This window comes from Vombatus ursinus, unplaced genomic scaffold (genome assembly GCF_900497805.2).
Source record: "Vombatus ursinus unplaced genomic scaffold, bare-nosed wombat genome assembly UNPS02014801.1, whole genome shotgun sequence".
Lineage (NCBI taxonomy): Eukaryota > Metazoa > Chordata > Mammalia > Diprotodontia > Vombatidae > Vombatus > Vombatus ursinus.
The window spans coordinates 12712690-12739701 of record NW_020954579.1 but is presented as its reverse complement, the minus strand read 5'-3'; the positions used below and the strand labels follow the sequence as shown (position 1 = coordinate 12739701).

At 46.5% G+C, this 27012-nt stretch overlaps 2 protein-coding genes across 4 annotated transcripts in view; one reads left to right on the top strand and one right to left on the bottom strand.

Annotated features, from left to right (window-relative positions):
* The first annotated feature begins 1531 nt into the window (after nt 1–1531).
* LIMD2 (LIM domain containing 2) lies at nt 1532–4752 on the top strand. Its single transcript, XM_027873417.1, has 5 exons — nt 1532–1615; nt 2980–3075; nt 3350–3394; nt 3533–3672; nt 3824–4752. Exons 2-5 carry the CDS (start codon nt 3034–3036, stop codon nt 3981–3983), a joined length of 387 nt encoding a protein of 128 aa, XP_027729218.1. The 5' UTR covers nt 1532–1615; nt 2980–3033; the 3' UTR covers nt 3984–4752.
* A 2955-nt stretch (nt 4753–7707) lies between these two features.
* Nucleotides 7708–27012, bottom strand: part of MAP3K3 (mitogen-activated protein kinase kinase kinase 3) — a 109638-nt gene continuing 90333 nt past the window's right edge. For all 3 annotated transcript variants that reach the window (XM_027872881.1, XM_027872882.1, XM_027872880.1), the window contains exons 10-17: nt 23181–23248; nt 22532–22624; nt 21563–21754; nt 20009–20157; nt 18235–18366; nt 12060–12189; nt 11695–11872; nt 7708–10717 (exon numbers count right to left, since the gene is read on the bottom strand). In XM_027872881.1, the coding sequence (XP_027728682.1) occupies nt 10489–10717; nt 11695–11872; nt 12060–12189; nt 18235–18366; nt 20009–20157; nt 21563–21754; nt 22532–22624; nt 23181–23248 (1171 nt within the window). In that variant the 3' untranslated portion in view covers nt 7708–10488. The remainder of the gene's footprint in view (nt 10718–11694; nt 11873–12059; nt 12190–18234; nt 18367–20008; nt 20158–21562; nt 21755–22531; nt 22625–23180; nt 23249–27012) is intronic.

The following is a 27012-nucleotide window of genomic DNA, read 5'->3' as shown; positions in this document are numbered from 1 at the left end:
CAGTTTTACAGCCCTGTGGGCAAAGTTCCAAGCCGTTTTCCAGAATGGTTGACAACGCATTAGTGTCCCTTCTTCTCTGGTGAATGTTTTGCTGTTTACAAGTGCATGGAGTATTATCCTTCATCACCCACATAGATCTTAACATCCTGGCTTCAGGGGCATCTGTGGACCTGTGTCAATTATAATGACCTAGCTTGGCTCCAAATCAAAGTTGAGAATGCACCTCCCTTCCTTTTCTGCAGAGGTGGAGGACTATGGGTACAGAACACTGCATGTAATGTCACTTTGTTTAGTATTTTGTTGCGTTTTCTTGATTTTTTTTTTTTGTCTTACGTGTTATAATAAGGGATGGTTTTCTGAGAGGGGGAAGGGATTAGAGTTAGGGTGATGTAAATAGTTTTCAATAATTTAAAACAAACAAACGCGTCCTGGTTATCTTACCTAATTGAATTAGCCTGCCCTCCCCCCCCCCCCCCCCCCCCCCCCCCCCCCAAAAAAATCAAGTAAGCGCAGAAACCCGAGGCTGGTGGAGGAAATCGATTGGCTGGGTCAGTTTCGGGTGGTCGAAGGAGGTGTCCAGGTCGCCTTAGATCTTGGTAAGGAAATTCGGCGCCTGGAGAAAGGCAACGATCCAACCCCGGCATCTTGCTTCGAGTGCGGTGAAGGAGAGGACTTTGGCTGAGCAGCCTGGGAGGACTGGGGTCCGAGTGTCCCAGCCCTGCGCCCGGCCTCGGGGCCCCAAGAGCCGAGTGGGAACCGTGCAGCGGGCCGTGGGGCACCGCGCCCACGGGGGCCATTGGGGAATCCAGAGGAAACTGAGGCCGAGAAATGATCCAGGAAGTCCGATGTGGCGGGGAGGAAGAGGGACAAATGTCCTGGATGCTGTCCCCGAGACACACCCTGCCAGGGGATCCCCCAACACACACAGGCGGCCCCCTCCTCGGGAACTCTGGGGGGGGCAGGACCCCTTCTTCCCTTGCACTCCTGGGTCCTGTCCCGCCGCACCGCCCCCCCCCGACTCCTGAACTGGGCTGTGGATGGAGGTGGAGCCCGCAGGGCCGGGGCGGGAGGGGAGATTCTGGGCTGGCGCTAAGGCGCCCCGAGGCCGGCTAAGATGGGAGAGGAGAGCGGGACCCGGAGCTGAAGGCGAGCGCGAGGTCTAGGGGGACCTCAAGCAGCCGTTAGAGGCTGGGGCGCGGAGCGGAACGTCTTGGGACCGGGGAAGCCAGGCTTGGTCGGAGGAGAGGCAACCATAAGGGCAGGCGCGGGGCTCGGGGCTAGGGTGGGGGGCGGCCGGCTTGGTCCGAGGCTTTGGCGCCAACCTCCCGGGCTTGGGGGCAGACAAAGGCGGGGGTCTGAGGGAGGGAAAGCGGGCGAGGAGACAAAGCGGGGCGGGGAGCCGGGTTGGGGGACCCAGAGGCGGCTCCGGGGCCGCGCGGAGCCAATGGGCGGGCGGGGGGCGGGGGCCCGGCGGGGGGCAGCGCCAGGATAAGGCAGCGGCGGCGGAGGCGGAGGCGGCTCGGGCTCCAGAGGCGTCGGCGGCTGCGGCCACCTCCAGCCCCCCAGAAGCGGACCCGCTGCACCTCGCCCCGGTGGCGGCCCAGCCTGGGCCTGGGTGAGACCCGCGGGATGGGCAGGATGGGGCTGGGAGGGGGCTGAGGGAGTCTGACCCTGAAGGGGCCACAGGATAGGGCTGGGGGAGGCTGGGTCCAGGACCCCTCGAGGGCCGCGGAGCAAGGTAGAGGCTTCATCTGGGGACCCCGGGAGCGGCGCGATGGGGTGGGAGGGTACAGGTCTGCCACCCCTCGGGGGCCGCGGGGTTGAGGGGTAGGGGTTCATCGAAGGAGTCTGGGGGTGGGGGTGGCAGCAGGATGGCAGAGGAGAAAGCTGAGTGCAGGACCTCTTGGGGTCCCGCAGGGTTTAGAGTGGGAGACTCAGCTGGGGACCCCTCGGGGGGTCGTAGGGGGCTCAATTAGGGACCCCTGGGGGGGCGTCGGGGTCCTCTTTAGGGGCAGGGGTCCCTCCTCGGGAACAGGAGGAGGGCGCACCGGGGGTCAGCTGATTCCCGCTGGTCTAGACTGGGGCGTATGGATAGGTCTGGCCGCCCCTGGCGGGAGGGAACGGGCTGGAGGTGAGGAAGAGGCCTCGGAGCCTCGGGAGAGAGAGCACTCAGGCTGGGGAGCCCCTGGGTGGGCTAGTTGGCTGGACACTTCCCAGGGCTGGGAATGCAGCCGGCTGCAAGGCTAGAGTCCTGGCCGAGCGTGGAGGCGTGAGAATGTACTCTAGCAGTGCTTCCCCTATGGGGTGCGCGTGGTGAGGGGGATGGGGGACGAGGGTGACTGAGCTGTCCAGGAGCTGGGGCCCTGAGGAAGGAAGCCTGAGCACTCGGGGAGGGGACGGACCGTAGTCCCCATGCCTCTCTCATATTCTTGTTAGATTGACAGCGCCGCGGGGTCAACCCCAGGACACTGGCTTCTCACTGTGGTTGAGCATCCCTTCTCCACTCCCAGCCCCAGGCCCACGCCTGCTTAAAACCACTCCACGTCCCTCTTCTAGGGTCACTCGTTACTGTGGCACCTCAGGGGCCCTTCCTCCTACCCGTCAGCACTGCTCTGCCTCAGCCTCCGGTCACTGCATCCCATCTCTTCTCTGACTCTCCTTTCCCAACCAGCTTTTCTCTATCCACCCTCCCCGCCAAACTCCCCTCCCCAAACGTATTTCACTGATGGGTGGGCTGAATGAAGAGGGTGGTGAGGGTGGGAGGCGGAAGTGGTTGGACCTAAAGCAACAGGAAATGACTTAGGGAAAGTCCCAACCACAGCCCCCCACCTCCCTGATTATGTTTCTCTTGTAAACAACACCCTCCCCCCTTCCGAACCACCTCTTTAAGTGCAAGCTGGGGTAAAAAGGGAGGTGGAGAGGGGGAAGGGTGCTGGGTATGCAGGCTTAGACACCCTCTTGACTAACTTCCCCTTGCAGAGTGCTGAGGGTTGCACTCCCCCATCCCCTGTGCTCCCCATCCTTGCCTTCACCATGTTTCAGGATGCTGGAGCGGCCCAGGCCACCACCTCTCATGTAGGTAACAGCATCACGCCACCACCACCTTAACCACCCTTTTCCCCTCAGGGTGGAGGGGAGGGGTTTGGGGCAGTTTGTAGAGGCTATTGTGTCCAGCCCAAGGGATGGTGGGATTGAGGAGTTGGTTTGCCCCTTGAAACATAAAGTAGATAGTCCGAACTGGGTGGATAAAGATGGGGAAGGCAGAGGGCATGCTACCTTAGACTTGACATAGGCTTGGATGTCAGGACCAGTGGGCCCAGCCATGTTCTAATTTCCCTTGTGTCCCCAGGAAGCCAAGAGCGGCCCTAGCGGCAACACAGTGCAGCGCTCCAAGGTAAAGACCGGGGGTATTGTGTTTTCACCATGGGATCAAGATGGGGTGGGGGGAACAGTGAGGATGGGAATTATGTTATATTGTGTGGGGAGTAGTCCTTTCCCTGTGGCTAATACTGTGCCCACTTCCCCCCACCAGTCATTCAGCCTTCGGGCACAGGTGAAGGAAACTTGTGCAGCGTGTCAAAAAACTGTCTACCCCATGGAGCGTCTGGTGGCTGACAAGCTCATCTTTCACAACTCCTGCTTCTGCTGCAAGCACTGCCACACCAAGCTTAGGTGAGGGTGAGGTCCAGAGCCCCACCCTCAGGCATGGGCACTGCACAAGGCTCCCTTCCCCTTTCTGCATGGTGATGGGCTAGCTGGAGGTAGGGACAGGTGCCTTCTGCCGCCCCCCCTCACTCCCTGGCTGGGCATTTCTCCTTTGCAGTCTGGGCAGCTATGCAGCACTTCATGGAGAGTTTTACTGCAAACCCCACTTCCAGCAGCTGTTTAAGAGTAAAGGCAACTATGATGAAGGCTTTGGACGAAAGCAGCACAAGGAGCTCTGGGCCCACAAGGAGGTGGCTGGTGGTACCAAAACAGCCTGAGGCCGTACGGATGCCCTCTTCCTACCCCGGATCCGAGGGGCCTTCGGGGTGGGATGGGGAGGAGCTTGGGAAAGATTGAATTGGGGGGAGGGGGGAAAGACATATTTGGGGCTGCTCGGGCTGGTTCAGCAATGACAGGGGCTAACTTGCTGTCTTTTGTCTGCAGAGGGGGTGGGGGTTCAGTGCTAGCCCGCTTTGTCCCAGGGGGCACCTCATTCCCACTTGGGCCCTCCAGTTTGATTTCATACCCCCTTCCCTCAGTAGGCCTCAGAGAAGCAGGCCCCAGGGAAGGACTTCCCCCTATCTTGGTGCCTTCTCTCCAGCTGGGAGTCAGCCTGCCCACCACCTCCTCCAGGGTCCAGGGCTCCCCACTGCCAATGAGGGCCCTGTGCCCCCTCTCCCTCCCATCTACCTCTGTCCACATTCTGGTTCTGAGTTACACCTAAGACATCTGGGAGAAAGGAGAGGCTAAGGTGCCCCCTGTTGACTAATAAAGCACAGCGATGATGCCTGCGTAGGGTGGGGGGAAGGCAGAGATGTATCTCTAAATGTAGACCCTTGCTGTAAACCCAGGGAGAGCTTGGAAATATTACTTGCCATTCTGGAATCAGGGAAGAGGAACTAAAACAACCCTTGCCAGGTTGTGAACTATAAAGACTGGTTGTGGGACCAAAGTAGCCAGTCCCCTTTGCCCCTTCTGCCCTCCCTCCCCCCACTGTGCCCATCTTGACTGTTGTGAACCTATTTTAAACATGTACCCAAGAGTCTATCTTTGTGTCTGTGTGATTGGCCCTGAGGTGTGGGAGATAAGAAGTTGATCAAAGGCCTGGGATTGGATTGATGACAGCTGGGAGAGGTGTCTGGCAGATCCAGGGTGCAGGTTTCTGACTTAGCACACCCCTGACCCCTTTTAAGGGATGACCAGGAAGGTAAAGGCAAATAGGGACTTTTTCCCCACCCCCACACCACTCCAGGCCCTACCCTTTCCTCCCATGGACCATCAAATCCAAATTAATCTTTTAAATCAGACATTCTTAATCTTTTTTGTGTCACGGACCCCTTTGGTAGTCTGGTAAAGCCTGTAGATCCCTTTCTCAAAATAATGTTTTTTAAATAAGTGAAGGAAATGCTAAATTTCAGTTAGAGATTAGTGAAAAGAAAGATGTAACTTTTTTCCCATCCCAAGTTCACATTTCCCTTGAAATTTATGTTTGGATCCCTTTGACGGTCGTGTGGACCCCCTGGTAAAAACAAAACAAAACCAAACCCTATTTTAGATGGTTTCAGTTATTGAAGCCACTCTTGAAATCCTTTCTCCCCAAGGAATATTTCCTAGCACCTCTCCCTCTTTTCCCACCTCCGCCCCCTCCACCCCATGCCATGTAGGGGGTGTGTGTGTGTGTGTGTGTGTGTGTGTGTGTGTGTGTATGCATGCTTGCCTGTCACCACACTGGATAGAAGGGTTTGAGATCAATGTGAAAACTGATTGTCATTCCCCTTCCTACCTGCCACTTCCAATCAAGCAAATGAGCAGACACTACAAAGAGTTATGTGTTCATCAAAGTTCCATTGACTCAACTTCCCCCTCAGAAGGGAAAGATGAGAAGACACATTAAGCATCTACTATATGCCCCCAGAGGTCCACTAGTCCAACTTGTACCTGAGTGGGAATCCCATCTATCTACACAGCATCTCTGCCAAATAGTCATCCACCTTTAGCTTTAAGACCAATGATGGAGTGCACACCCCCTTTCCCCTTCAAGGTCACCCAACCTACTTGTGGACAACTTGAATTCAACAGAATTCAACTGAAGCCAACCCTGTGCCACACTGTACTAGGCACTGGAGATACAAAGACAGAAGTCAAAACTATCCCTTGCCCTCAAGTAGCCTTAGTTTTTTCCTTAAACAGAAAGCCTTCCATATGGCAACTCTTTAAAGGAAGTGATCACATCCCTACAGTCGCCATCTCCAGGACTTTAAGCATCCTGACTGTGGTCCTCCTGAAAATGTGCCCAGAAGAGAACACACTACGCCAGATGTGACCTGATGAGTAGGGCTGAGTCCCAGGGGACAGACTTTCATCTCCACATTCTGGACACCATGCCTCAATGCTAGCCCCTACTGTTTCCTTTTGCTCCCATCTCCCCCTTTTACTGTCTTCTTCAAGGTTGGTGTTACAGGTACTGAGAGAGCAAGAACACAAAGCTCTTAATCACTTTTACTTACTGTCCTCAGGGCTCCCAGCTTCAGTCCCCAAAGGAAAAGTCAAAGTGCTGCTTTTCTCTCCAGACCTGCGATCCTAGTCTGATCCCTCAAGTCACGTACTTCCCTCCCCCCGTAGACTGTAGGGAGTAAAGATGAAAGGCCACCTCTGTGCTCCATCAGAGCAATGGCTCTAGAAGCTAGCCCAGCAGTTCAGGGATGCATGGTTCCTCTAACAAGGGGTCCGAGGCAGGAAGTACAGAGGGACAGCTTGGGTTACAGCAAAAGTAAATAAGGAAGGGGGGGTGGGGTGAGGGGAGAAGGGCAGCTGGACTCCCAGGGGGAATACAGGCAGGAAGTCTGGGGTTTTTCCTGTCTTGGACCCTGTTGCCCAAACTTGACTGTGGAACAACTAAGCTTGAGGAACTCTTGGTCACCACAGGGTAGACAAAAGGGGGGAAGGCCTAGGGGGAGAGAGGGATGTTGTCATCATTACTTTATACAATTGGTTTCATAGCCATGGAACAGGCAAGACTCCAAACCCACCCTGAAAGCAAAGAACCATCAGGCAGTTTGTGGGAGATGCATCAGTGTGAGGGAGACCGAGAAGGAGCTCACATTGAAGTACAGCCTCTGTACTGAACCATAACGAATGGTGACCCAGGGAACACCTGAGGTCCCTGGGAAATGGAAGAAGTCATACCCCATGCCCACGTGATCCCTGGTTACATATTAGTGACATTTTCAGCAGGGAACCAGGATAGACTAGCTGCCCAGAGCTGCCCACTCTGTGCTCAGAAAGACAATGTGAGAATTAGCCAAAATCAGCCTAGGAAAGAAATGGCCCCCAAACACCAGGTTGGCGCTCTCCCCTTGAAAACTGAGCCCCCGCCCACCTGAAAAAGGACACCGTGGTAAGCAGATGCTACTGTCAGGAGTGAGAGGTTAACTTCATAACATATAATAAATACTTAATATATAACTTCATAATAATCGCCAAATGTGATTAGAGGGAGGGCAGAACAATCACCACGCCTCTCCTTTTCCCCCTTCCTCCCCCTCACCCCGCCCCAGCTTATGCTACAGCCAGGTAAACTTTCTTCCAGAAGCACCCCAGCTCCTGCCCATATTCTGTGTGACAAACTTTGTGCTTTCCCACGGTTCTGTTGAGGGGAGGCGCAGAAGCATGGGAACCCACGACAATAGCTAGCTGTGATGAACATCTTTTTTTTGGCTAGGCAATGGGGTTGAGTGACTTGCCCAGGGTCACACAGCTAGCAAGTGTCAAGTATCTGGGGCCACATTTGAACTCAGGTCCTCCTGACTCCAGGGCTGGTGCTCTATCCACTGCACCACCTAGCCACCCCTGTAACGAACATTTTACATCATCATACACAACCACCACCCCCTATTCCAAGAACTATCCCTATTTCCCTTGGTTGAGGGGCCATATTGAGGTTCTCATCTGAGTTTGCACCACCTGCTATCCTACCCATAAAGCAGAGGAACCAGAGTCAGCTTGTATAAATGATCCTTTTATTGTAAGTAACGCGCTACACTGGCCTGGCTTTGCACTGCAAGCCCTCAGTCGGGATATAGTCAAAATAAACTATGGCTGCAAGTTCTTCTGCACAATCCACATTCAGACACTTGGCTCCTCCTCTAATGTGTGCACAAGAGGGTGACCAAGAACCAGCCTCAGTCCTGGGCCTCTGCTGGCAGCCCAGAGCAGGAAGGCTTTATTGAATGATGAGAAAATGATGGCACCCTGCAATGAAGCTGCCCAGCCCTTTGGCAGAGCCCAGAGTGGCCAGGGCTAAGGGGCAGAGGGCACCTGATACTCCTAGGGCTCAGAACAGTCCTATGCCCCCACAGTTTTTGATCTGGATAATTTAATAAAAAATAATAAATTAAGCAATAGCTCAATCCTGAGGCTGTTGGGCTAGCATATCCACAGTTTTTGGCACAAAAATCAAGTGTTGTGTTGGGGTCTTTTTGGGGGGGGCGGGGAGGAGGGTTTCAGGGTTTGTTTAAAAATTTTTTTGAAGTTTTCTATCAGGTAGGTACTGTGGGGTTGGTATGTAACCCCAGAGAGAGTCTGAACCTGGAATATGCAGAATCGTCTCACCAATGCCAGTGCCTGAGTTCTGTTTCCTCCCAAGGACTGTTTGAATGAAGGTCTAGAGATGTGATAGGAAGGATTTTTTTTTGAGGGAGAGGGGAACACAAAGGATTCACTGCAGTGAATTCACCTCAAGTGAGAGGCTCTTTATGGAATGAAGGCTGAGAGGGAAAAGCCAAGCTACCATAAAGTAGCTTTGGTCAGGATGAAGGTCCCCAGTCCATGCCTTGGTGAGGACAGAGCCAAGGGGGAGCGGTGGTAGTGGTGGCAATGTTGGTAACAGGAGGGAGGCATCATATATCTTACTAGCCCCAGAGGTCAGGACAGGAGTCCCAGTGGGCAGAAAGGGAAGGAAACAGAGAGAGAGGCCCAGGCCCCATAGGCACCATTTGGCACAAACCACCAGCAAATTTCTCTGCAAAACCAGCTGCTTTCGTTTTCTCTTCTCTCCCTTGAGGCAACAGTCACCTGTAACAGTCTAGAATCGCTATATATAAAAACCATCAAATATGATCTGAGATATAAATTAACAAGTACAAGGCCTCACATTACATGATGTGAAAAGGCTAAAAAGAGCGATAGAAACTACATTCATAAAAGTGCATCGTCAACATACAACGAAGGCTTTGGATTGTTATGGTGCCTGGGGGGAGACAGGCATGGCTGGGCACTGAGCCGCCTACTGCTAATACCCCATCTATCTCTGGAGATAAGCCCCTGTCACCTGGCATTTTTTCCCTTTCCATTCAATGATAAATTCTAAGGAACATGGGTGTCAAGGGAGGGGCTTTAGCATTAGGCACATTTTGGGGGGAAGAAAGGACAAGGCCCAGGCTGAGGTATTTACAGCTGCTTTAAGCCGCTCAGAGATGTTACTCCTCCCTTTCCATTCCCACTCTTCTCCCTCAAGGCCAGGGAAGAAGCAGGAGGGCCAAGGGTCACTTCATAGAAACGGGTAGGGCATGTTGTTGGTGCCAATGGTTCTGAGCACAGATGGCAGCAGCACCTGGGCCCTATTGTACACCAGGCTGAGATGGCACTATCCCAGCAGGGCCACTATCCATTTTTATCCTGGAACTAAATTCTTCCTAGATTTGCTAAAAAGCTCCCCTCAGGGACCTCAGAAAACAAGTTATCATGATCCTACTGAGCTACCCCTTGCCCCTAAGCAGAAAAGGAAATGCACTCTCTGAGAAGGGGTGGAGACTGGCAGCACAAAACTTCTAGTTCCCGCCTGTTTCCAACCTAGACTCTGGATCTTTGCTTCATGGCAGCCCTGGGTGAACGTGGGAAGAAGCAGGAGTGGGCACAAATTTAGAGATATGGTATAACACTTGAGAAAGAACCCCACCCCACCTTGTAAAACAGAAACAATTGCATTGACAAAAATTGTGCCATCTCTCCTACACATCCCCCCCCTCCTCCCCTACAGCAGCTCCTTCTCTTGAATCCTGTGGGAAGGAGGTGGAAAGGTGCGAGTCACAGGGCAAGGCAGGGCAGGGCAGGTATCCCCTCTCCCTGAATAAGGCAGCAGAGCATTGTGTCCATCTTTGGTAAAGAGGTGGGATTGGCAAACCTGGTACAGAGCCCTCCTAGGGACAGGGGCAGCACCAGCCTCCACCACCCACTGGCTGGAGGAACAGTGGACTTCACCCCAGGGTCCTGGCACTGTTCTTTGCCAGAGCCCAAGTGGGCCAGGGGATTTGTCCTCTGGTGTCTCCAGACATTGGGAGAGGAAACAAAATAACACTCTGAATAAAAATAACACTATTCACATCCTTCTAAGCCAGTGTGTCCTCAGCACCAACGTGAACTCTGATGCCAAACACAGAGCAAGTGAATGCAGCTCAGAGGGAAGGTGGAGGGAAGGGAGAAGAGACCCAAGGAGCTCCTAAGGCCAGAGCAATACAGATATTCACACCACTCTCTGAGCACAGGGACACCTGGATCCCTCCAGTCTGACAGGCATGGGGGGATTCCCCAGTCCTGGGGTCACAGGCACCCTCTTCTGACTCTGCAGCTACCCAGGAAGAAGGGAGTAACAGACGGACAGAAGGAAGGATGGACTGTAGCTCTGGGGCATGTAGACTTGGAAGGGAGAAGCAGCAACTTCACCAAGTCCCTCTTATGACCCTCCCCCAGGGAGCCAAGGTCCAACATCAGCGTGGATGTAAGAGTTCAGTACACGAGCTGTGCAAAGTGGTGTGTAAGCAGCTCCTCAGCCGAAGGTCTCTGTCGGGCCTCCACAAAGATTCGTCGCAGAAAGTCCCGGCCATGCTCAGAGATATGTGACGGGAGCTGGGGGTTGGTGGGTTGGGTGGCAATTTTGAAAATGGCTGCCATTGCTTCATACTCTGCCCATGGAGGCTTCTCTGTCAGCATCTCTACCACGGTGCAGCCTAAGCTCCTGGGGGAAAGAAGCATCATGTCAGCCCTCTGCTGCCCCCAACCCTGCTACAGAAAGAAGAGATACCATCACGCCTTTCTCAGGGCATACCATAGCAGGCCCAGAGGCAGCCAAGCCCAGAAAAAGGGTGAGGGCAGCCTCCAAGGAGGCCTGGGAGAGGGGAAGCTAATATGAGGGTCCTGAGAGCAGGAAGTGGTGCTAACTACAACCCCCTACTGATACAGACAGGCTTCCTAGACACAAGCACCACATATATTCCCTACAGTTGATCTTAGAGGAAAAAGGAGAAAGGATATCAAATCAGTGAGTTTCTAAAGAGAAGTCAAAAACTTTCCAGTTGCAGAGTAACTTCTTGCACTTTGCTAGTCTCTTCAGAGAATAAACATTAAGACCAAGCAAAGCAAATGGAAACCACCTGGGAAAATCTCAGGGCTAGGAGCTAGAAGCTTATTATTGTTTAGACTGATTCAGCTTATCAGAGTAGACCCTATTTCTTTAAGAAATTCGGCTGAACATCAGGCATGTTTTCCATGGCCTGGGTTCTTCCCAATAACAAAGAGTTCACTTTTTTTTGAGGGAAAGAAACATATAACCCATTTGGCCCGAGTCCTGCTGCCCTGGCTTGGGTCCAGACTCCTCCTTTCTACCAGAGATGGGCGTCTCTCCCCTGCTACAGTCCTACGGGAGCCAGGAAGATGCACAAGAAGCTGCCTGACCCAAAAGAACCAAATTGAGTCCAGTACCACGAGGTCATTAACCACTGTGACCTCTCATAGAGTGGGAGTTTGTGGGAGAGAGATGGCCTAATGCCCTCCTGCTCTCTTATTTCAAAACTTCGATAACCTTGTCATCTGTGCCTCTGTGCTGGACTCACCAGAGATAAGATGGGGACAATGGGTGTCGGCCTCATCTCAGGCCAACCTGCTGCTTCCAGAGGAGACTTTGTAGAATCGAAAGAACCCATTCCCAAAACTTACCACACGTCTGCTTTCCTTCCGTAGCCTTCTCCACTTATCACCTCTGGGCTCATCCAGTATGGTGTGCCTGTGACGGAACGAATCCCTGTCCCTGACATACAGATGGTCTGCAGTCGTTTGCTGGCCCCAAAATCCCCAAGCTTCACATTCCCAGCAGAGTCACGGAGGATGTTGGCTCCTAGGATACAAAAGGGCAGTCACTGCAGTCCTAGAGCTGGAGGTGCCCTTCCCCTTCATCCAAAGCTATTGTTCTCCCCCAAACAATGGCACAAGCCCAGGATTTCCTATTATGGGAAGGGAGAGCCCAGACCTGGGATGTCAGTTGCCCAAAGAAGGTAGCCAGCTCCGGCCCACCACTCTCTCACCTTTGATGTCTCGATGCACAATCATGTTGCTGTGCAGGTAGGAGACGCCTTCCAGGATCTGCCGTGTGTATTTACGGGTCACACTCTCGGTTAAAGCGCCATATGCCTTCAGCTGGTCTTTCACTGAGCCCTGCCAGCCACCAAGCAGAAGATCAGAGAAAGTGGAGTCAGAGCATCACTTCCTTCCTAGGCCTCCAATTATGAAGAAGGGGAGTCAGGGATGAAGGCAAACCTGCCATGGTCCAGCCAATAGGCAAAGACACCCATCCTTGTGGAAAAAGACCCTTGGGTGGGAGGAGAGGGGAGGGAAATTTGCGCCCAGTAATGCTCCCTGTCCCCCACACACTAAGGCTACGGCCATTTAGCCTCAGGGAGCTTAAGGATAGCTAAGTGAAGTCAGCCCAAAACTTTACACCTATTGCTATTTCTGAGGCACCAAAACAAAACAAACATTCTGGTTTCCAAATATAGAACCCAGAAGACCATACTGACTTAGCTGACATACCATTACAGTGATGGTCCTGGGATTGTATCAAATCCAGTCATCCACCAAGACAGTAGGTCACCCCTCAAGACCAGAAGCAGTGATCTTCCCACCCTCAAGAGGCCCTTTCCTGCTCCTTTCCCTACTCCAAAGTTAATCAACTAAGCTTTGGGACTGGCCTTGGCTATAGATTGGGCAGTGAGTTAATCAACCACACCTCAACTCTGTCTAGCAATTAGAGCCTTTTCCATACAGCCATCCCAACAGGTGACTATCTGTCCTTCTGCTGTTACTCATGTACCTCATTTTTACCTCTTAATAAGAGCATAATCAAATCAGTATTAACAGTGCTCCTGGGATGAGCAGGACAAACACAGCCCCATGGTTCCACTCAGAACCCCAGATTCAGAGAGGTAAACTGCCTAAGCCAAAGCATTCCTACCTGACCACCACTCTCCTGTTCCCAAACACGTTCAGTTATTCCTCCTAGGTCTCTATCCCACTTTATTCTCCCTTTCTACTGTGGAATCTGGAACCCTTTTCCTACTGTTAACAAATGACCTTTTGCATTAAACCAGTTGCTCTCATGAACCTTCCATCTCCTTGGCGCACACAAACCTCATTTAACTTCCCCAGTATTGAGTGCTCCATCTCTCATGTCCCTCAACACATCAAGCCCAGGGAAGGAGTAGTTATACTCGCTGTACCCCACTGCCACTTCCAGACATTCCTCATAACTACCTTTACACAGTAACCTCGCCTCTTTTGAAATTTACTCCATCTGGATATATCACCCTGTGTAGATCCTGGTGACTGTTGGTCACTTCTCTTCCCTTTCTTAAGGAATTCGTGTATAGCTCACAATCACTCTTTCCACAACATCCTCTTCCTTTGGTCTTTGGGACCTCAATTTACATGATCACTGTCTTTCCCCCCAAACCCCCCCTCCAATAGCCTTGCGTCTCAGTTTACCAACCTTCTCAACTCTGATGGTCCTTAAAAAACTCTTACTTGATACAACCATCCTCTACAGCTATCTATCATCATGTATCCCTCCTCCCCTACTTGGCAAAACTCCTTGAGAAAGCCATCTCCATTAGCTGCCTCCACTTCTTCCCCTCTCATTCCCCAATTCTATGCCATCTGGCTTCACTTTATCACTTAACTGAAAATATTCTCTCTAGAGTTACCAATGATCTTTTAATCACCACATCCCATATAACCTTTCATTCCACATCCTTCTTGTGCTCTCTACAACCTTTGACATCACTGGTCACCCTCTCCTCCTAGATACTCTCTCATATCTAGGTTTTCAGAATACTTCTCTTTCCTGCCTCTCCTCTATATCTGACAATCATCTGACAACTTCTCAGTCTCCTTTACTGGATCTTTATCCATGTCATGCTCACTAAATATGGGTGTTCCTCCCTCCCCCACCCCCCAGCTCTGTCGAGGACTCTGTTCTCTTTTCCTTTTATGTTATGTTGGTGATCTTAAGTTTAACTCTATGCAGATGATTCCCAGATCTGTATATCTAGCCCTAACCTCTCTCCCTGATTGCTATCCTGCACCATCAACTACATTTTGGACATCTCCAACTGGATTGTCCATAGGCACCTCAAACTCGACATGCTCATGGGACTCATCTTTTCTTCCAAACCCTCCCTTCTTTCCTACTTTCCTGTTACTGTTGAGGGTACCACCATCCTTCCAGTTACCTAGGCTTACAACCTCTGGTGTTATCCTGACTTTTCACTCCTACTCATCCCATATATTCAATCTATTGTCTAATCTTGTCTCACACAACTACCACCCTAGTTCAGCCTTCATCACCTCTCACCTGGACTACTGCAATAGGCTTCTAATTAGTCTCCCTGCCTCAGGTCTCTCCCCACTGTTTTCCTAAAACATAGGTCTGATCATGTCACACTTCTCCTTCTCACACAAACCTCCCTCCTGCCACGCCCCCCCCACCCCTGGTCACTGATTTACCATGGCTCCCTACTACCGCTAAGATCAAGTATAAAGCCTTCAACTTGACATTTAAAGCTCTTCATAACCTGTTCACCTCCTACTTTTCCAGTCTTTTTATACTTTGCTCCTATCCTTGCACTTTATGATCTGGCTAAATGGCTCACCTGCTATTCCTCACATAGGGCACTCAATCTCTCACCTCCATGGATTTTCACTGGCTGTTCAGAAATGCCCTCCCTCTCTACCAGGGATTCCCAGCTTCCTTGGCTTCCTTCAAGACTCAATTCAAATCCTACTTTCTTCTTAAGAAAGGCCTTTCCCAATCCTCCTTCTACTAGTCCCTTTCCATTTGCACTGTATATATCTTCCATGTACTTAGTTATCTTCATGTTGTCCTCTATTAGAATGTGAGTTCTTTGGGAGCAAGGACCCTATATATATATAATATATATATATACACACACACACATACACACACACACACACATATATACATATATATATATTTCTTTCTTTTTTTTTTTGGCCATTTTTTTGTATCCTCATAGCTTAGCACAATGTCGAGCACATACTAGTACTCAATAAATGCTTGTCTACCAAAGGACTGATCTACATATCCTCCTCTCCACTTGTTTTAGTCTTATTAAGTCTGAATGTCTGTAGGTAATCTAAATTGAGGTGTCCATCTGGCAACTAGAAATGAGGCTAAAGCTCAAAAGAGATATAAAGGCTAGATATGTAGTCACCTATATTGCAATGACACACACACAGAGAAGGCGTACCCTTGATCTCATCATCACTCTTGTTGTTCCACCTCCATAAGCCACAATTCTGAAATGCCTTTATTGGTCCCATTACCTCCTGTCTTCGAAGCTTTCCCTTCTGTTTTCCTTCTCCTAACCCTATACTCATTGTAAGCTATGTTCCTAGTCATTCCACCTCTCCCTGATTTTCCAAGCCATCAGCTCTGCTCTAGCCTTATTCTTCTCCCTTCAAAATTTTGACCCTTTAGTGATCAGTTTTACTTGGCACTGTCCCTCAACCCTTGAATCTCTTGCCCCGATGTTCTATTGCCATTTGCCTCTTTCCAAACCCCACCCCTGGATTACCCCTATCATCTATTTCCTTCACTCATGCTAACATGCTAGAGAAGTCACAATCATGCAGGCTGGGATCACTACAAATTCATATTATTCAGTCTCAAAACTGGGCCTTCATTGTTGCATGCCAGTCCTTTTACTATTCACTGATTACAAGTCCTGTTTCAAATCTTCTTTTCTCAAAGTATTTATACTGTCCCCTCCCCCTACCATTACTTTTGAGAGAGAACCTCATTTTCATATTTCACAAAAAAATTTGAGGCCACTTATCAGGAACTTTCTTTTCCCCAATTCCACACTTAACTTTCTTTTTTTCTTTTTTGGCTAGGCAATGGGGTTAAGTGACTTGCCCAGGGTCACACAGGTAGTAAGTGTTATGTGTCTGAGGCTGGTTTTGAACTCAGGTCCTCCTGACTCCAGGACGGTGTTCTATCCACTGTGCCACTTAGATGCCCCCTATGCTTAACTTTCAAATCACATTACCATCACTGCTCATTTTCTCCTCCATTATGTCCTCAAATGAGATAATATTTGTAAAAAAGCTGAGCACATTGTCTAGTATATAGTAGGTGCTTAATAAATGTTTATTCCCTTCCCTTCTCCTCTTTTGCCCTAGTTTCAGACCTTTTTCTTTACCAATGCCAACCCTTCTACTTGTGCCTTTGATCTTATGCTAATTATCTTCCACAGTTGCTCCTTGGATTATCATCCTCTCTCCTCCTAATATTAAGCCTCTCCTCTCATCCCTTTCACAGACAAACTTCTAGAAAAAGCTGTCTACATGTTTCCACTTTCTCATCTCTCTTCCTCAGACAAGTTGGTTTAAATCCCCACCACTCAACTGTAACTGCTTTCTCCAAGGTCACAAATGATGTCTTTATCACTAAATCCAACGGCCTTTTCTTAGATCTCCTTCTCTGTGAATTTCGTAGCTTCTGACACTGTTTAACTAAACTCAAGGGACAATAAAGTTCAGATTCCTACTCACCTGATGAATCCTTTTCTGTCTTTTTTGTAGGATCATCTTCCATGTCCTGATCCCTAATTGTATATATATCCCACACTTCTCTCCTGGGTTCTTTCTTTAATTTCCATACTCTTTCCTGGCAACCACATTAGTTCCCACTGAATGATTTAAACTGTCAATGCCTGATTTAAACTGTCATTGCGATACAGGTGGCTACATATCCAGCTTTTATATCTCTTTTTGAGCTTTAGCCTCATTTCCAGTTGCCAGCTGGACACCTCAACTTACATGACCTATAAACATTTCAAACTCAATAAGATTAAAACAAACTTCATTATGTATACTTCCTCCTAAAATCACCCATCCTTAAAATTTCTATGTATCTATCAGACACCACCATTTTATCAGTCACATAGCTTCATAACCTACAAGACATTTGTGACACTAACTGTCAAATCAATTGCCAAGTTTTCAAAGAATCTCAGAATTTGAAGAGTTGTAAGGGACCTCAGCAACTATTCAGTCCAGTTTATCCAGGAAAGAATGTCTACTACTCATGCCTAACAGTGGTTATTCAGCTGTTGCTTGAAGAACTCCAATCAGAGGGATCCCATCAACTGCTGAGGCAGCATACTTCTTTCCTGCATTGTTTTCTCTGGCCTCAAGTCTAAGTTTAAGTCTTTGCACTATTTCCAGTTCTGACTTCTGGAGCCAAACAAAAAAAAAGTCTAATCCTTCTTCCATGCAAATATTTGAAGACAGCCAATATGCCCTTCAAATCTTTTCTTCTCCAGACTGACTATACCCAGTTCCTTCAATGACATCTTTTTGATTCCACCTCAACATTTTTTGTATCCATACCTCATTCTCTACTCCCATCACTACCGCCCTGGCTCAAGCCCTTGTCATGGTTTGGCTGTTCTACTGCAAAGGCCTCCTGAATGGTCTCCCTGAATCTAGCCCTTCCCTTCTCCAATTCATTGTTCACAAAGCTACCAAGCTGATACTCCCAACATGCAAGTCTGACCACTCACTGCCTGGCTGAAGAAGCTTAGTGGCTCCCATTGCCTCTAGGATAAAAGACAAATTCCTCTGTGTGGTACTTAAAAGTCTTCCTGACCTGGATCTCACCTGTTTTTTTCCAGACTGATTTCATGCACGGTACAACCCACACAGATTGACCTATTCACTATTCCTCTTACATAAAATTCCATCTCCCACCTCCACACCTTTACACAAGCTGTTCTCTATCCCACAATAGGAGTTCTTCTCCCTCACCTCTATCTCTTGGAGCCTTTGTTCCCTTCAAGACTCTCAGCTTCAGTGGCACCTCCTACAAGAGGCTTTTCCTTGATCCTCCCAGTTGCTAATGCCCCCAAGAAACTACTGAATATATATCTCTTATTTACTTATCTGTGAACATGCAGTTTTCTCCAGCCTAAGGTAAGCACATTGAAGGCCTTGTCTTTGTATTCCCAGGGCTTAGCATAGTGCCTGGTTCACTGGAGGCACTAAACAAATGCATGCTAATGATCTACTTCCTTGCCTCCTACCAACCCCATGGCCAGGATCTTGGTTCCCACTTCCCATGACGACCCACTCTTTCTTCCCCTTTAAGCTCTGTGCCCAGCTGTGCCCCACCTAGCATACCCCTGGCATGTACTCCATGAAGATGGTCAGGGTCTTCTCAGAGCGATCACGGAGACAGCCATAGTACTGCACGATGCGATCATGCTGCAAGTTCTTCAGCAGCTGGATTTCACACTCGAGGGCGCTGACCTCCTGGGGGAGGAGAGAAGGAAACCTTGTTGTCCCCACATATCCTAACTGTCTAGTCTTCCAGTCATCACCGTTTGCCTATCAGACTGTGGGAAGCCTTACTTGTAAGATGTGTATTTTTTTTTTTGTTTGTTTTTTTGTAGGCAATTGGGGTTAAGTGACTTGCCCAAGGTCACACAGCTAGTAAGTATCAAGTGTTTGGTCTGGGGCCGCATTTGAACTCAGGTCCTAACTTCAGGGCCAGTGCTCTATCCATGGTGCCACCTAGCTGCCCCTAAGATCTGTCTATTGCCCTGCCAATGGAACTCCATACCTGCCTAGGGCTCTAATTACATACTTAATTTTAACCACATTTTTAGGAAAAGTGAAAAAAACCTTATCTCTGGCCTGGGGCTCTCTACAGGGGTAGAAAAGGAACTAATTGCAATGTGGACTGGGCACTGCCTAGAACCATAGCCTCTAGTTTCCCTGGATTTTCTTTTCCTGTGTCTTTCTCCTTTAATTAAGCAACATCCACTGGGAGTCAAACTAAATCTCTCCTCTTCTTAGATCTCAATTTCTCTAAAATGTCTATTTATTTATTTATTTTTTTGGGCAACTGGGGTTAAGTGACTTGCCCAAGGTCACACAGCTAGTGTCAAGTGTTTGGTCTGAGGCCGGATTTGAGCTCAGGTCCTCCTGACTTGAGGGCCGATGCTCTATCCACTGCACCACCCAGCTGCCCCCAAAATGGCTATTTTTTTTACATGAAATCTTTCTCCCCCCCAAAAAAAATCCGTTATCTTTTTCTACCCCCTATTCTTGTTAATGACAAGTATGTTTCTTAAGGGAGAGAAAGATAGAGATTTCTGGATTTCTTGACAACCTGGGGACAGTCTATAACGAGGTGAGCCTCTAGGTTAGTTACAGACTGCAGCAGGATTAGAATTTTTTGCCTGGTAAAAGAAGGTTTTAGAAGAGTGTCCTTTCCTCACAGGAACCCTCATATGTCCTAGAGCTCAGCTCACTTTGGCCCTTGACAACAATGCTTGTGCGAATTCTGGTCCAGAATGTGGGGAGTGGTCATGGAGCTACTACGTCTAGCTACTATATCTAGGACTATATCTGTTTTTTTTGGTATATTTTGAACTTTAACACCTAGAAAGGGGAGCATTTCCAGACTTGAGAACACCAACATAAGAAACCATGAATCTCTACTTCATGGTGCTTGTTTGTTTGTTTTTTAATAGAGAGTAAATTCCACACATTACTTTCAAAACTGTCCTGCTCCTCTGTGCTTCCATCTGAATTCCCTTCTGCTCTCTTCTATGTTATAACCAAATTTCAAATTGAATTCCCCTTTGGAACTGGGGTGCATGATCCATGGAATCCACACCTGACTTCTCTGCTGAATAAGGGCTCTATAGGATCCTCTATCTGGCACTATTAGTTACTTTCCCCTCTGGGTTTCCTGGGTTCATTATCAATGGACAGGTTCCTTCTATTCTGTGTACTGGAAGCATTCTTTAAGCTTTTCCACTTTTGTTCTCATCCCAGAGCAGCAGCTATTAGCAGAGAGAGATCTGGTTGGTTTATCATGAGAAAAGTAATGGAGACAGGTAAGACCTTCACAGTCTGTGAGGAAAGGATGGGGAGTTCTATTTACCTTGCTTGTTTCAGGGCTGTCTGGGTCAAACTGGACCTGCTTAGAAGCTAGCTCCCGTCCAGTGTCCACATCGTAGCACAGATAGACTCGGCCAAAGGCACCTTGACCCAGGAGCTTCCCCCTACGCCAGTTTATGGGAGCACTTGGAGCTATTGGAGAGAGAAAACAGAGAAGCTGTTATTAAATGCCACATGTTGAACAGCTGAAAGTCTAAGTCCTGGGGGATTTCTTGGACTTTGGCTTCTCACTACAGCCTAATTCATCAATGGAACATAGGTCTAGCTAGTCAACAAGAAGCCCATGCCCTGTTTTTGCTTTAGTTTGTTGAGCCAAAGTGTTGACGACTAAGGTCAAAGTAAAAGTATTCTCTTGCAACAATCAACTATTTTTATTTAGAAAGCTATTTCACATTTCAATAGTGTTAATTTTCATTTAAATATATCTATGGCAGCAGTAAAAAGTTTCACAAATGAAAAATCTAAGGTCCAGTACGGTCAGGTAACTTATTGGAGGTTTCCATACACAGTAAACATTCCCCTATTTAACACCTCATTCTCCATCTCTAGCCTCGGTGCAGTGGCACAAACCATTCCCCGTGTTGAGAATGCACACTTTCTTCATCTTCACCTCTCAGAATCCTTGTCTGTCCTTCAAGGCTCAGCTCCTCTATGACCTCCTTTGTGAAGTACTTCCCCAATCCTGACAATTGTGAGTGCCCTCTCCTACTTCCATTTTTCTTGTACTGTGTTTGTGCATGGACATAGTACCTCCTTCCCAATAGAATGTAAGTTCCTTGAGGATAAAGTTTCATTTTTCTTTTTGTATTCCTTAGTGCCTAGCATAGTGTCGAATAGCACAGGTGCTTAGTAATGTTTACTGAATTGAAATGAATGATGGAGGCAGGTCCAAAAATTGGGTTCTCTGATGCCTTACAATCCTCAGCTTTCCACTAGCGTAGATCAGGCCAGAGCAGTTTAATGCTGAGCCTAAGAGCATCCCAAGAAAAGCCAAAAGCCAAGAAAAGTTGATGTTTATGTAGACTGGGGCATGGTGATGGCGGGGGAGGACAGGCAGGGAGAGGAAGGTGTAGGAGAAAGAAGCGTTCTTCTATCACGGTGTGTGAGAAGCTGGATGGTGGTGGGGATGTGCTGCTCTCCTACCCCTTCCTAATCGAGGCGATCTAATTGCGAGTACAAGTTCTGTTGCTCACTGGCTGTGGGACTGATTCACTTCCCTTCTCTGGGTCTTACTTCAAACCAGGGAGTTCATATAAAGGGTCACATATTTAGTATTAGAGAAGATTTGGGAAATTATCCAGTCAAGTTCACTAGAGAATTTGAATTCTGATCTAATATTTATTAACTGTGAGCAAAAGGGCCTGAGCAAACTGCTTTTCCTTTATGAACCTTCTCTATAAAATAAAGGCCAGAGCCTCCGAGGCGTGACACCGCTGCTCAGCTGCTCAGTTGCCCTGAACTCTTGCTGGTGGCCCTCCTTGGCTTCCTTCCTTTCTCCCCCCTAGCAGAGCCTCTTCTACCAAACACAGAGCCTTACACTTGGTTGGCACACTCCTTTCCTGCACAGTGAGGGCATTTTCGCTGTCCGCACTCCATAGACGCCCTCGGGGGTCCAGGTATTGCACTGCCAAGCCCAGGTTCTCTCCATTGGTGCTCAGGGAACGACTGGAGGGGACCAAAGTGAACAGATTCCCTTGATGACGCCTTATCCGGGGAAATGTTCTCCGGCCTACAATGATTTGGGAAAAAGAGGACAGAGAAAATGAGATTACTCGCCATAAGGTTTGCTGTTCAAACAATGGCAAGCATCCAAGACTTTGGGTGGGATGAAATGGAACAATAAAACCACCTATATTCAGTTCCCTTCACCACCTAGCTCATCCTAGAGTAGCTGCTGCCTAATTTATCTGGAATATATAAACTAAAAGCAGAAAAAAATGAAGCAGGAGATTATTTAGGGGACATGAGAGCCACAGCTTGACCTGGGAAAGAGTAGCTCCAGGGGACAACACCAAAACAGCCCTTGGCTTCCCTGTGCACACTTCTCAGCATTCTCAACAGTAGTCACACTCCCTGTGCTCCTAAAGGACTAGGGTAGACATTAAAGAGGTGGAGACCCTGTTTGTTTGTTTGTTTTGTTTTGTTTTGTTTTTGGTAGAGTTGGAGACCCTGGAACAGTTATAAGGATGGATAAGATCAACATGAAGTTGAGGAGCAGCTACCTTGAAGATGATCTCTACTCTCTCTAAAAAAATAGGATAAGGAAGCTATTTTTTTTTCTGTTCCCAGTTTATAGAGTCTGCAACATACCTCTTTAGTGAAAAGTAAACACATAGGACCCTGGGTGAAGCTACATAGGGACAGCTCAGTTTAGGTCATTTAGGCAAAACCACGATGGGAGCTGATAACTCTACAAGAAATTGGATCATAGGCTTCTCTTGCTCTTCCTAGTTACTCATGCAGGAAGAGGCACAGGATAACCAGCAGGGGGAAGGGTTGTGCTCACCATCATTGTAGTCCTTGTGATGAACAGAAACATGATAACGACGGGGATATGTTCCACCCTTTACCCCTTTGTCATAGAGCTGAGTGTCACGATCTGAAAGAGATACACACAGGAATGAGCACTGGCTGCTGGATAAGTGGCCAACAGCCACATTTTCACAATCTGGCTTTAACCTATCTCTTCAAATTGATTTCATCTTATTCCTTCATCATGATTTAGTCAAACTGGCCACTTGCTATTACCCACATGACATTCTATCTTCTGTCTCCTACCTTTGTATAGGTTGCCCTCCGTGTCCGAAATGCTCCTTCTTCACTCTCTGCTTCTCAGAATCCCAATCTCCCTTCAAGCCTTAGCTCAAGTACTATCTCCTACATGGGGCCTTCCATTCCCCCAGTTGTTATTCCCACTTATTTTGCATTTACTTATATCTGTGTACATACTGTTTCTTCCAGTGAAATGCAGTAAGCTCCTTGAGGTAAGGACAGTTTCATTTTTGTCACAGTTGGTTATTTAATAAATGCTTGTTGAATTGAATTGGTCTAGTTCATCTAGCTGAAAGATGCAAGGGGCAAAGCTGCTACTCTCTCTTCCCAATGAGCACCACATCTCTGACGAGAGTGGTCACCTGTGATCTGAAGCAACATACCTGAATATTCTTGTCTGTTATCTGGGAAACTCTGGGCTCTAGACATCCGAGATTTCCGAAAGGATGGGCTAGTGAAACAAGCAAACAAACTTTTAAAAAAAACCACAACTTTCAGAAAATTTCTTAAGGAGTCCAAAAAAGCAGAGGATGACTACTTGGCAGTAAAGCCCTCTTCTGCCCTGGATCTGATCAAGATGATCCTCTGACTATTTTTCAAGCAATCTGAGGCAGTAAAGGCTTGGTATTCTCCTATATCCAAATCTTTCTGTCCCTAAGTCTGATGCCTAAATCCAACAATCCATTTATAAGAAACTACCCCAGTCCAAAACACTAGCCTGGATGAGAACTGTACAGCCTAGCACTTCAAGCTTCAGAAAAGGAGACAATCCCAGGGATTCCCAGACAATACTTCTCTGGGACCTCTCTTCTAAGCTTCTGCTTATTAGACAACAAAGAAAGAATCTAAGAGTTGTAGACAAATACCTTGCCTTGAATAAAAGGAAAGGTAAGAATGAAAATAGTGATGGAAATGCCTAGAAAGAAAGTCATGAGACCAAATCTAAGAGAAAAGCCAGCAATAAAAATCATGGCCTCAAAAATCATGTGTACACACAAATGGATACAGTATATGTAACAAGATGATGATGATGAACATAAAGACTATAATGGAAATGAAGTCAACTACAGGAAGCAACAAAATTTAGGCCAACTGTTTTTTGCTATAATTGATAGGACACAGGGCTGTATGTATTTATCAGTACATGATCACACTCTTTGGGAGTTTTTCTTGGCTGTTTTGAGGAAATACACTTTAGGAAGGGTTACTGGATATGTTTGTTTAAAGGAGTTTGTCGTGTTTAAACAAAATGTGTCAATACATTAAAAAAATTCATGCAAGGTAAACTAGAGGTCTTAATATAAGGAATGAAATTTGACTTTATGAGTATCACTGAAACTTGGTGGGATAAAGCTCATGATTGTGATGTGGCTGTGGAAAGACTTACTTTATTCAAGAGGAAAAAGATAGATTAAAGGGTGTGTTGGAGTGTGGGGGAAGAAGTGTATTCTATATAAAGGAGATCATGTGTTTCTTCAGATTTTAATGTTTACCTGGATTTTCTTCATGTGAAGAAATCCAGGGAACAGGAGCTAAAGAAGAGGAAAGGATGATGGAAAGCATTTGGGTGAAGGTCAAGAGAACCAGAAACATTAGTGATATTCTCAATGGAGTATATTAGAACATACCTAGTCAGAAAGGTGAAATGGACCCTCATCCATTTCTGGGAAACAGATCACAAGCCTACAATAGGAAAGTATGATATAGAAATGATAGGGGACTTAAATTATTCAAACATTTTTGGAACTCATTCTCTAACAAAAGCAGAAGTAATAATTTTTTTTTTACTTGCCTTCAAAATAGTTTCATTCTTCAAAAAGCGGAGGAACCAAAGAAGGAAAATTCAATTCCAAATCTCATTCTTACCAAAAAGGAAGAACTGGTCCCTGGGGTAGAAATGATGGGCCCTTGGAGAGGAAGTGACCACTTCATTTTTGATTTGTTTTAGAGGAGAGGAAACTAGAGCATAGTCTGGCTTGTACTCTGTACTTCAGAAGAGTAGATTTCAAAGAGTTCAGAGAAAGGATAGGTAAGATCCCATAGCCTAAAATTTTAAAGGAGAAGTCAGCCCAGGTGGGATGTAAAGTTGCCATTCATTAAATTCTGAAGACAAAAGTAAAGTATTTCCAAGAGATGAAAAGAGAGATTTGGAGCATTTTTTTCATATGGTTGTAGACAGCTTAGATTTCTTGTTTTGAGAATTGTTCATATCTGTTGACCATTCATCTACTGGGAAATGACTCTTTTTAAAGAAAAAAATTATTTTTACTGATATTTTTGTTTGTACATCACTGAGCTATCCCACAATGTCTCACCCTCCTCCCCCAGTCATTCCTTATAATAAAAAATTTAAAAAGAGAAAAAAATTCTGTAAAATGATCAAAATATTGAAAATCTAACCTCTAAAAAAACTAAGTTTCACAACCATGAATCTTGTTCCCCTTCCCCCAACTCTGCAAAGGAGTTGGAGGAAGTATTTTCTCATATCTTTTTTTGGGGGCTAATCTTATTCCTTACAGTTTTGCAACATTTATTTTTGATTGTTTCATGGTTGCTGTTCTTTCAATTTAAACTACTGTAGTCATCGTGTGTATATATATATATATACACATATATATACATACATACATATATATATATGTATATATATTGGCTTCTACTTTACTTTGCACCACTTTGCACATCATCTAAGTTTTTCCATGCTTTTCTGTAATCAAATTTGTTATTTTTAAAGCATAATAATATTCTACATATTGATAATATTATGAATAATAATATTCAAGGACCAAAATTTGTTTTGACATTCCCCAATCAATAGGCATCTATCCACTTAGTTTCCAGTTCTTTGCTACCACAAAAAAGTGCTGCTAAAAATATTTTGGTATATACAGAGCTTTTCTTTTTGTCAGTGACCTACTTGGGGTAGATATCTAGTAGTGGAATCTCTGGGTCAAAAGATATGAATATCTTGGTGAATTTATTTGCATAACCCCAACTTGCTTTCCAAAATGTCTGTACTAATTTACAACTTCACCAACAATGATTAATGGGGCCTGTCTTTCCACAATTTCTCCAATGTTGACTATGTCCTTCTTTTGTCACTTTTGCCAATTTGTTGGGTACAAGGCAAAATCTCAGGGTAATTTTGATGTGCATTTCTCTTATTATTAATGATTTGAAGCATTCTTTCATATGGCATATAACATAATGCAATCTTTCTTTTGAGAACTGTTTGGTTTTTTTTTTTAAATATCCTTTAACTATTTATCTGTTGGGGGAATGGCTTTTGGTTTTACATTTTTCTCTTAGTTGCCTATATATCTTAGATACCAAGCCCTTATCTGAGAAACATGATGCAAAGATTTTTTTTTTCTCCAGCTGATTGCTTCCTTTATTAATTTTGATGATGCGGGAGTTTTTAATGTAATAAAAATTATCTATTTCACTTTTTGTAATTGGCTCTCTCCTTTCATTAAGAACTAATCTCCTACTTATAGATGAGAAAGATATATGATTTGCTTCTCTTCTAATTTTTTAATGACATGATCCTTAGTTTTCAGATCGTGTATCTATTCTGGATGTAATGGAATCTATTAGTGTAAGATGTTTTTCTAAGCTTAATTTCTGTCAGACTGATTTCTAGTTTTCCCATCAAATAGAGAGTTATGTTTTTAGGTTTATCAAACAGTAGGTTATTGAATTCCATTATATCTGATTCCCCCTTATGTAGTCTATTCCACTGATCTACTTTAGTATTTTTAAACCAATACTAAATGATTTTGATGATGGTTGCTTTATAATATAGTTTGAGGTATGGAAGTGCTTCAGTCCTGTTTTCATTATTTCCCTTGATATTCTAGATCTTTTGTTCTTCCAAATGAATTACAATCAATCCTCAACTTTCATGGGAGTAACGTTCCTAGAAAACAGCACAAAAGTAAAAAACAAGTACGTTGATACATTGAACCTACAGGAAATGTGAGGTTAGATTACCACAACCACCAAAAATTGTAATCTTTTGCCAGAGATTGCTGAAAACATACTTTTCTGCATATAATTTCATAACAAAACATTAATTCTGATAATATGCACTTTTCCTAACACAGTAACCATGAAATAACACATAAAATGCAGCACACAAAATAAACCTGGCAACATGCAAAACATTTTTTCTCACTAGTAATTCTCTATAATTCTGTGACCTTTTTTGCTAAC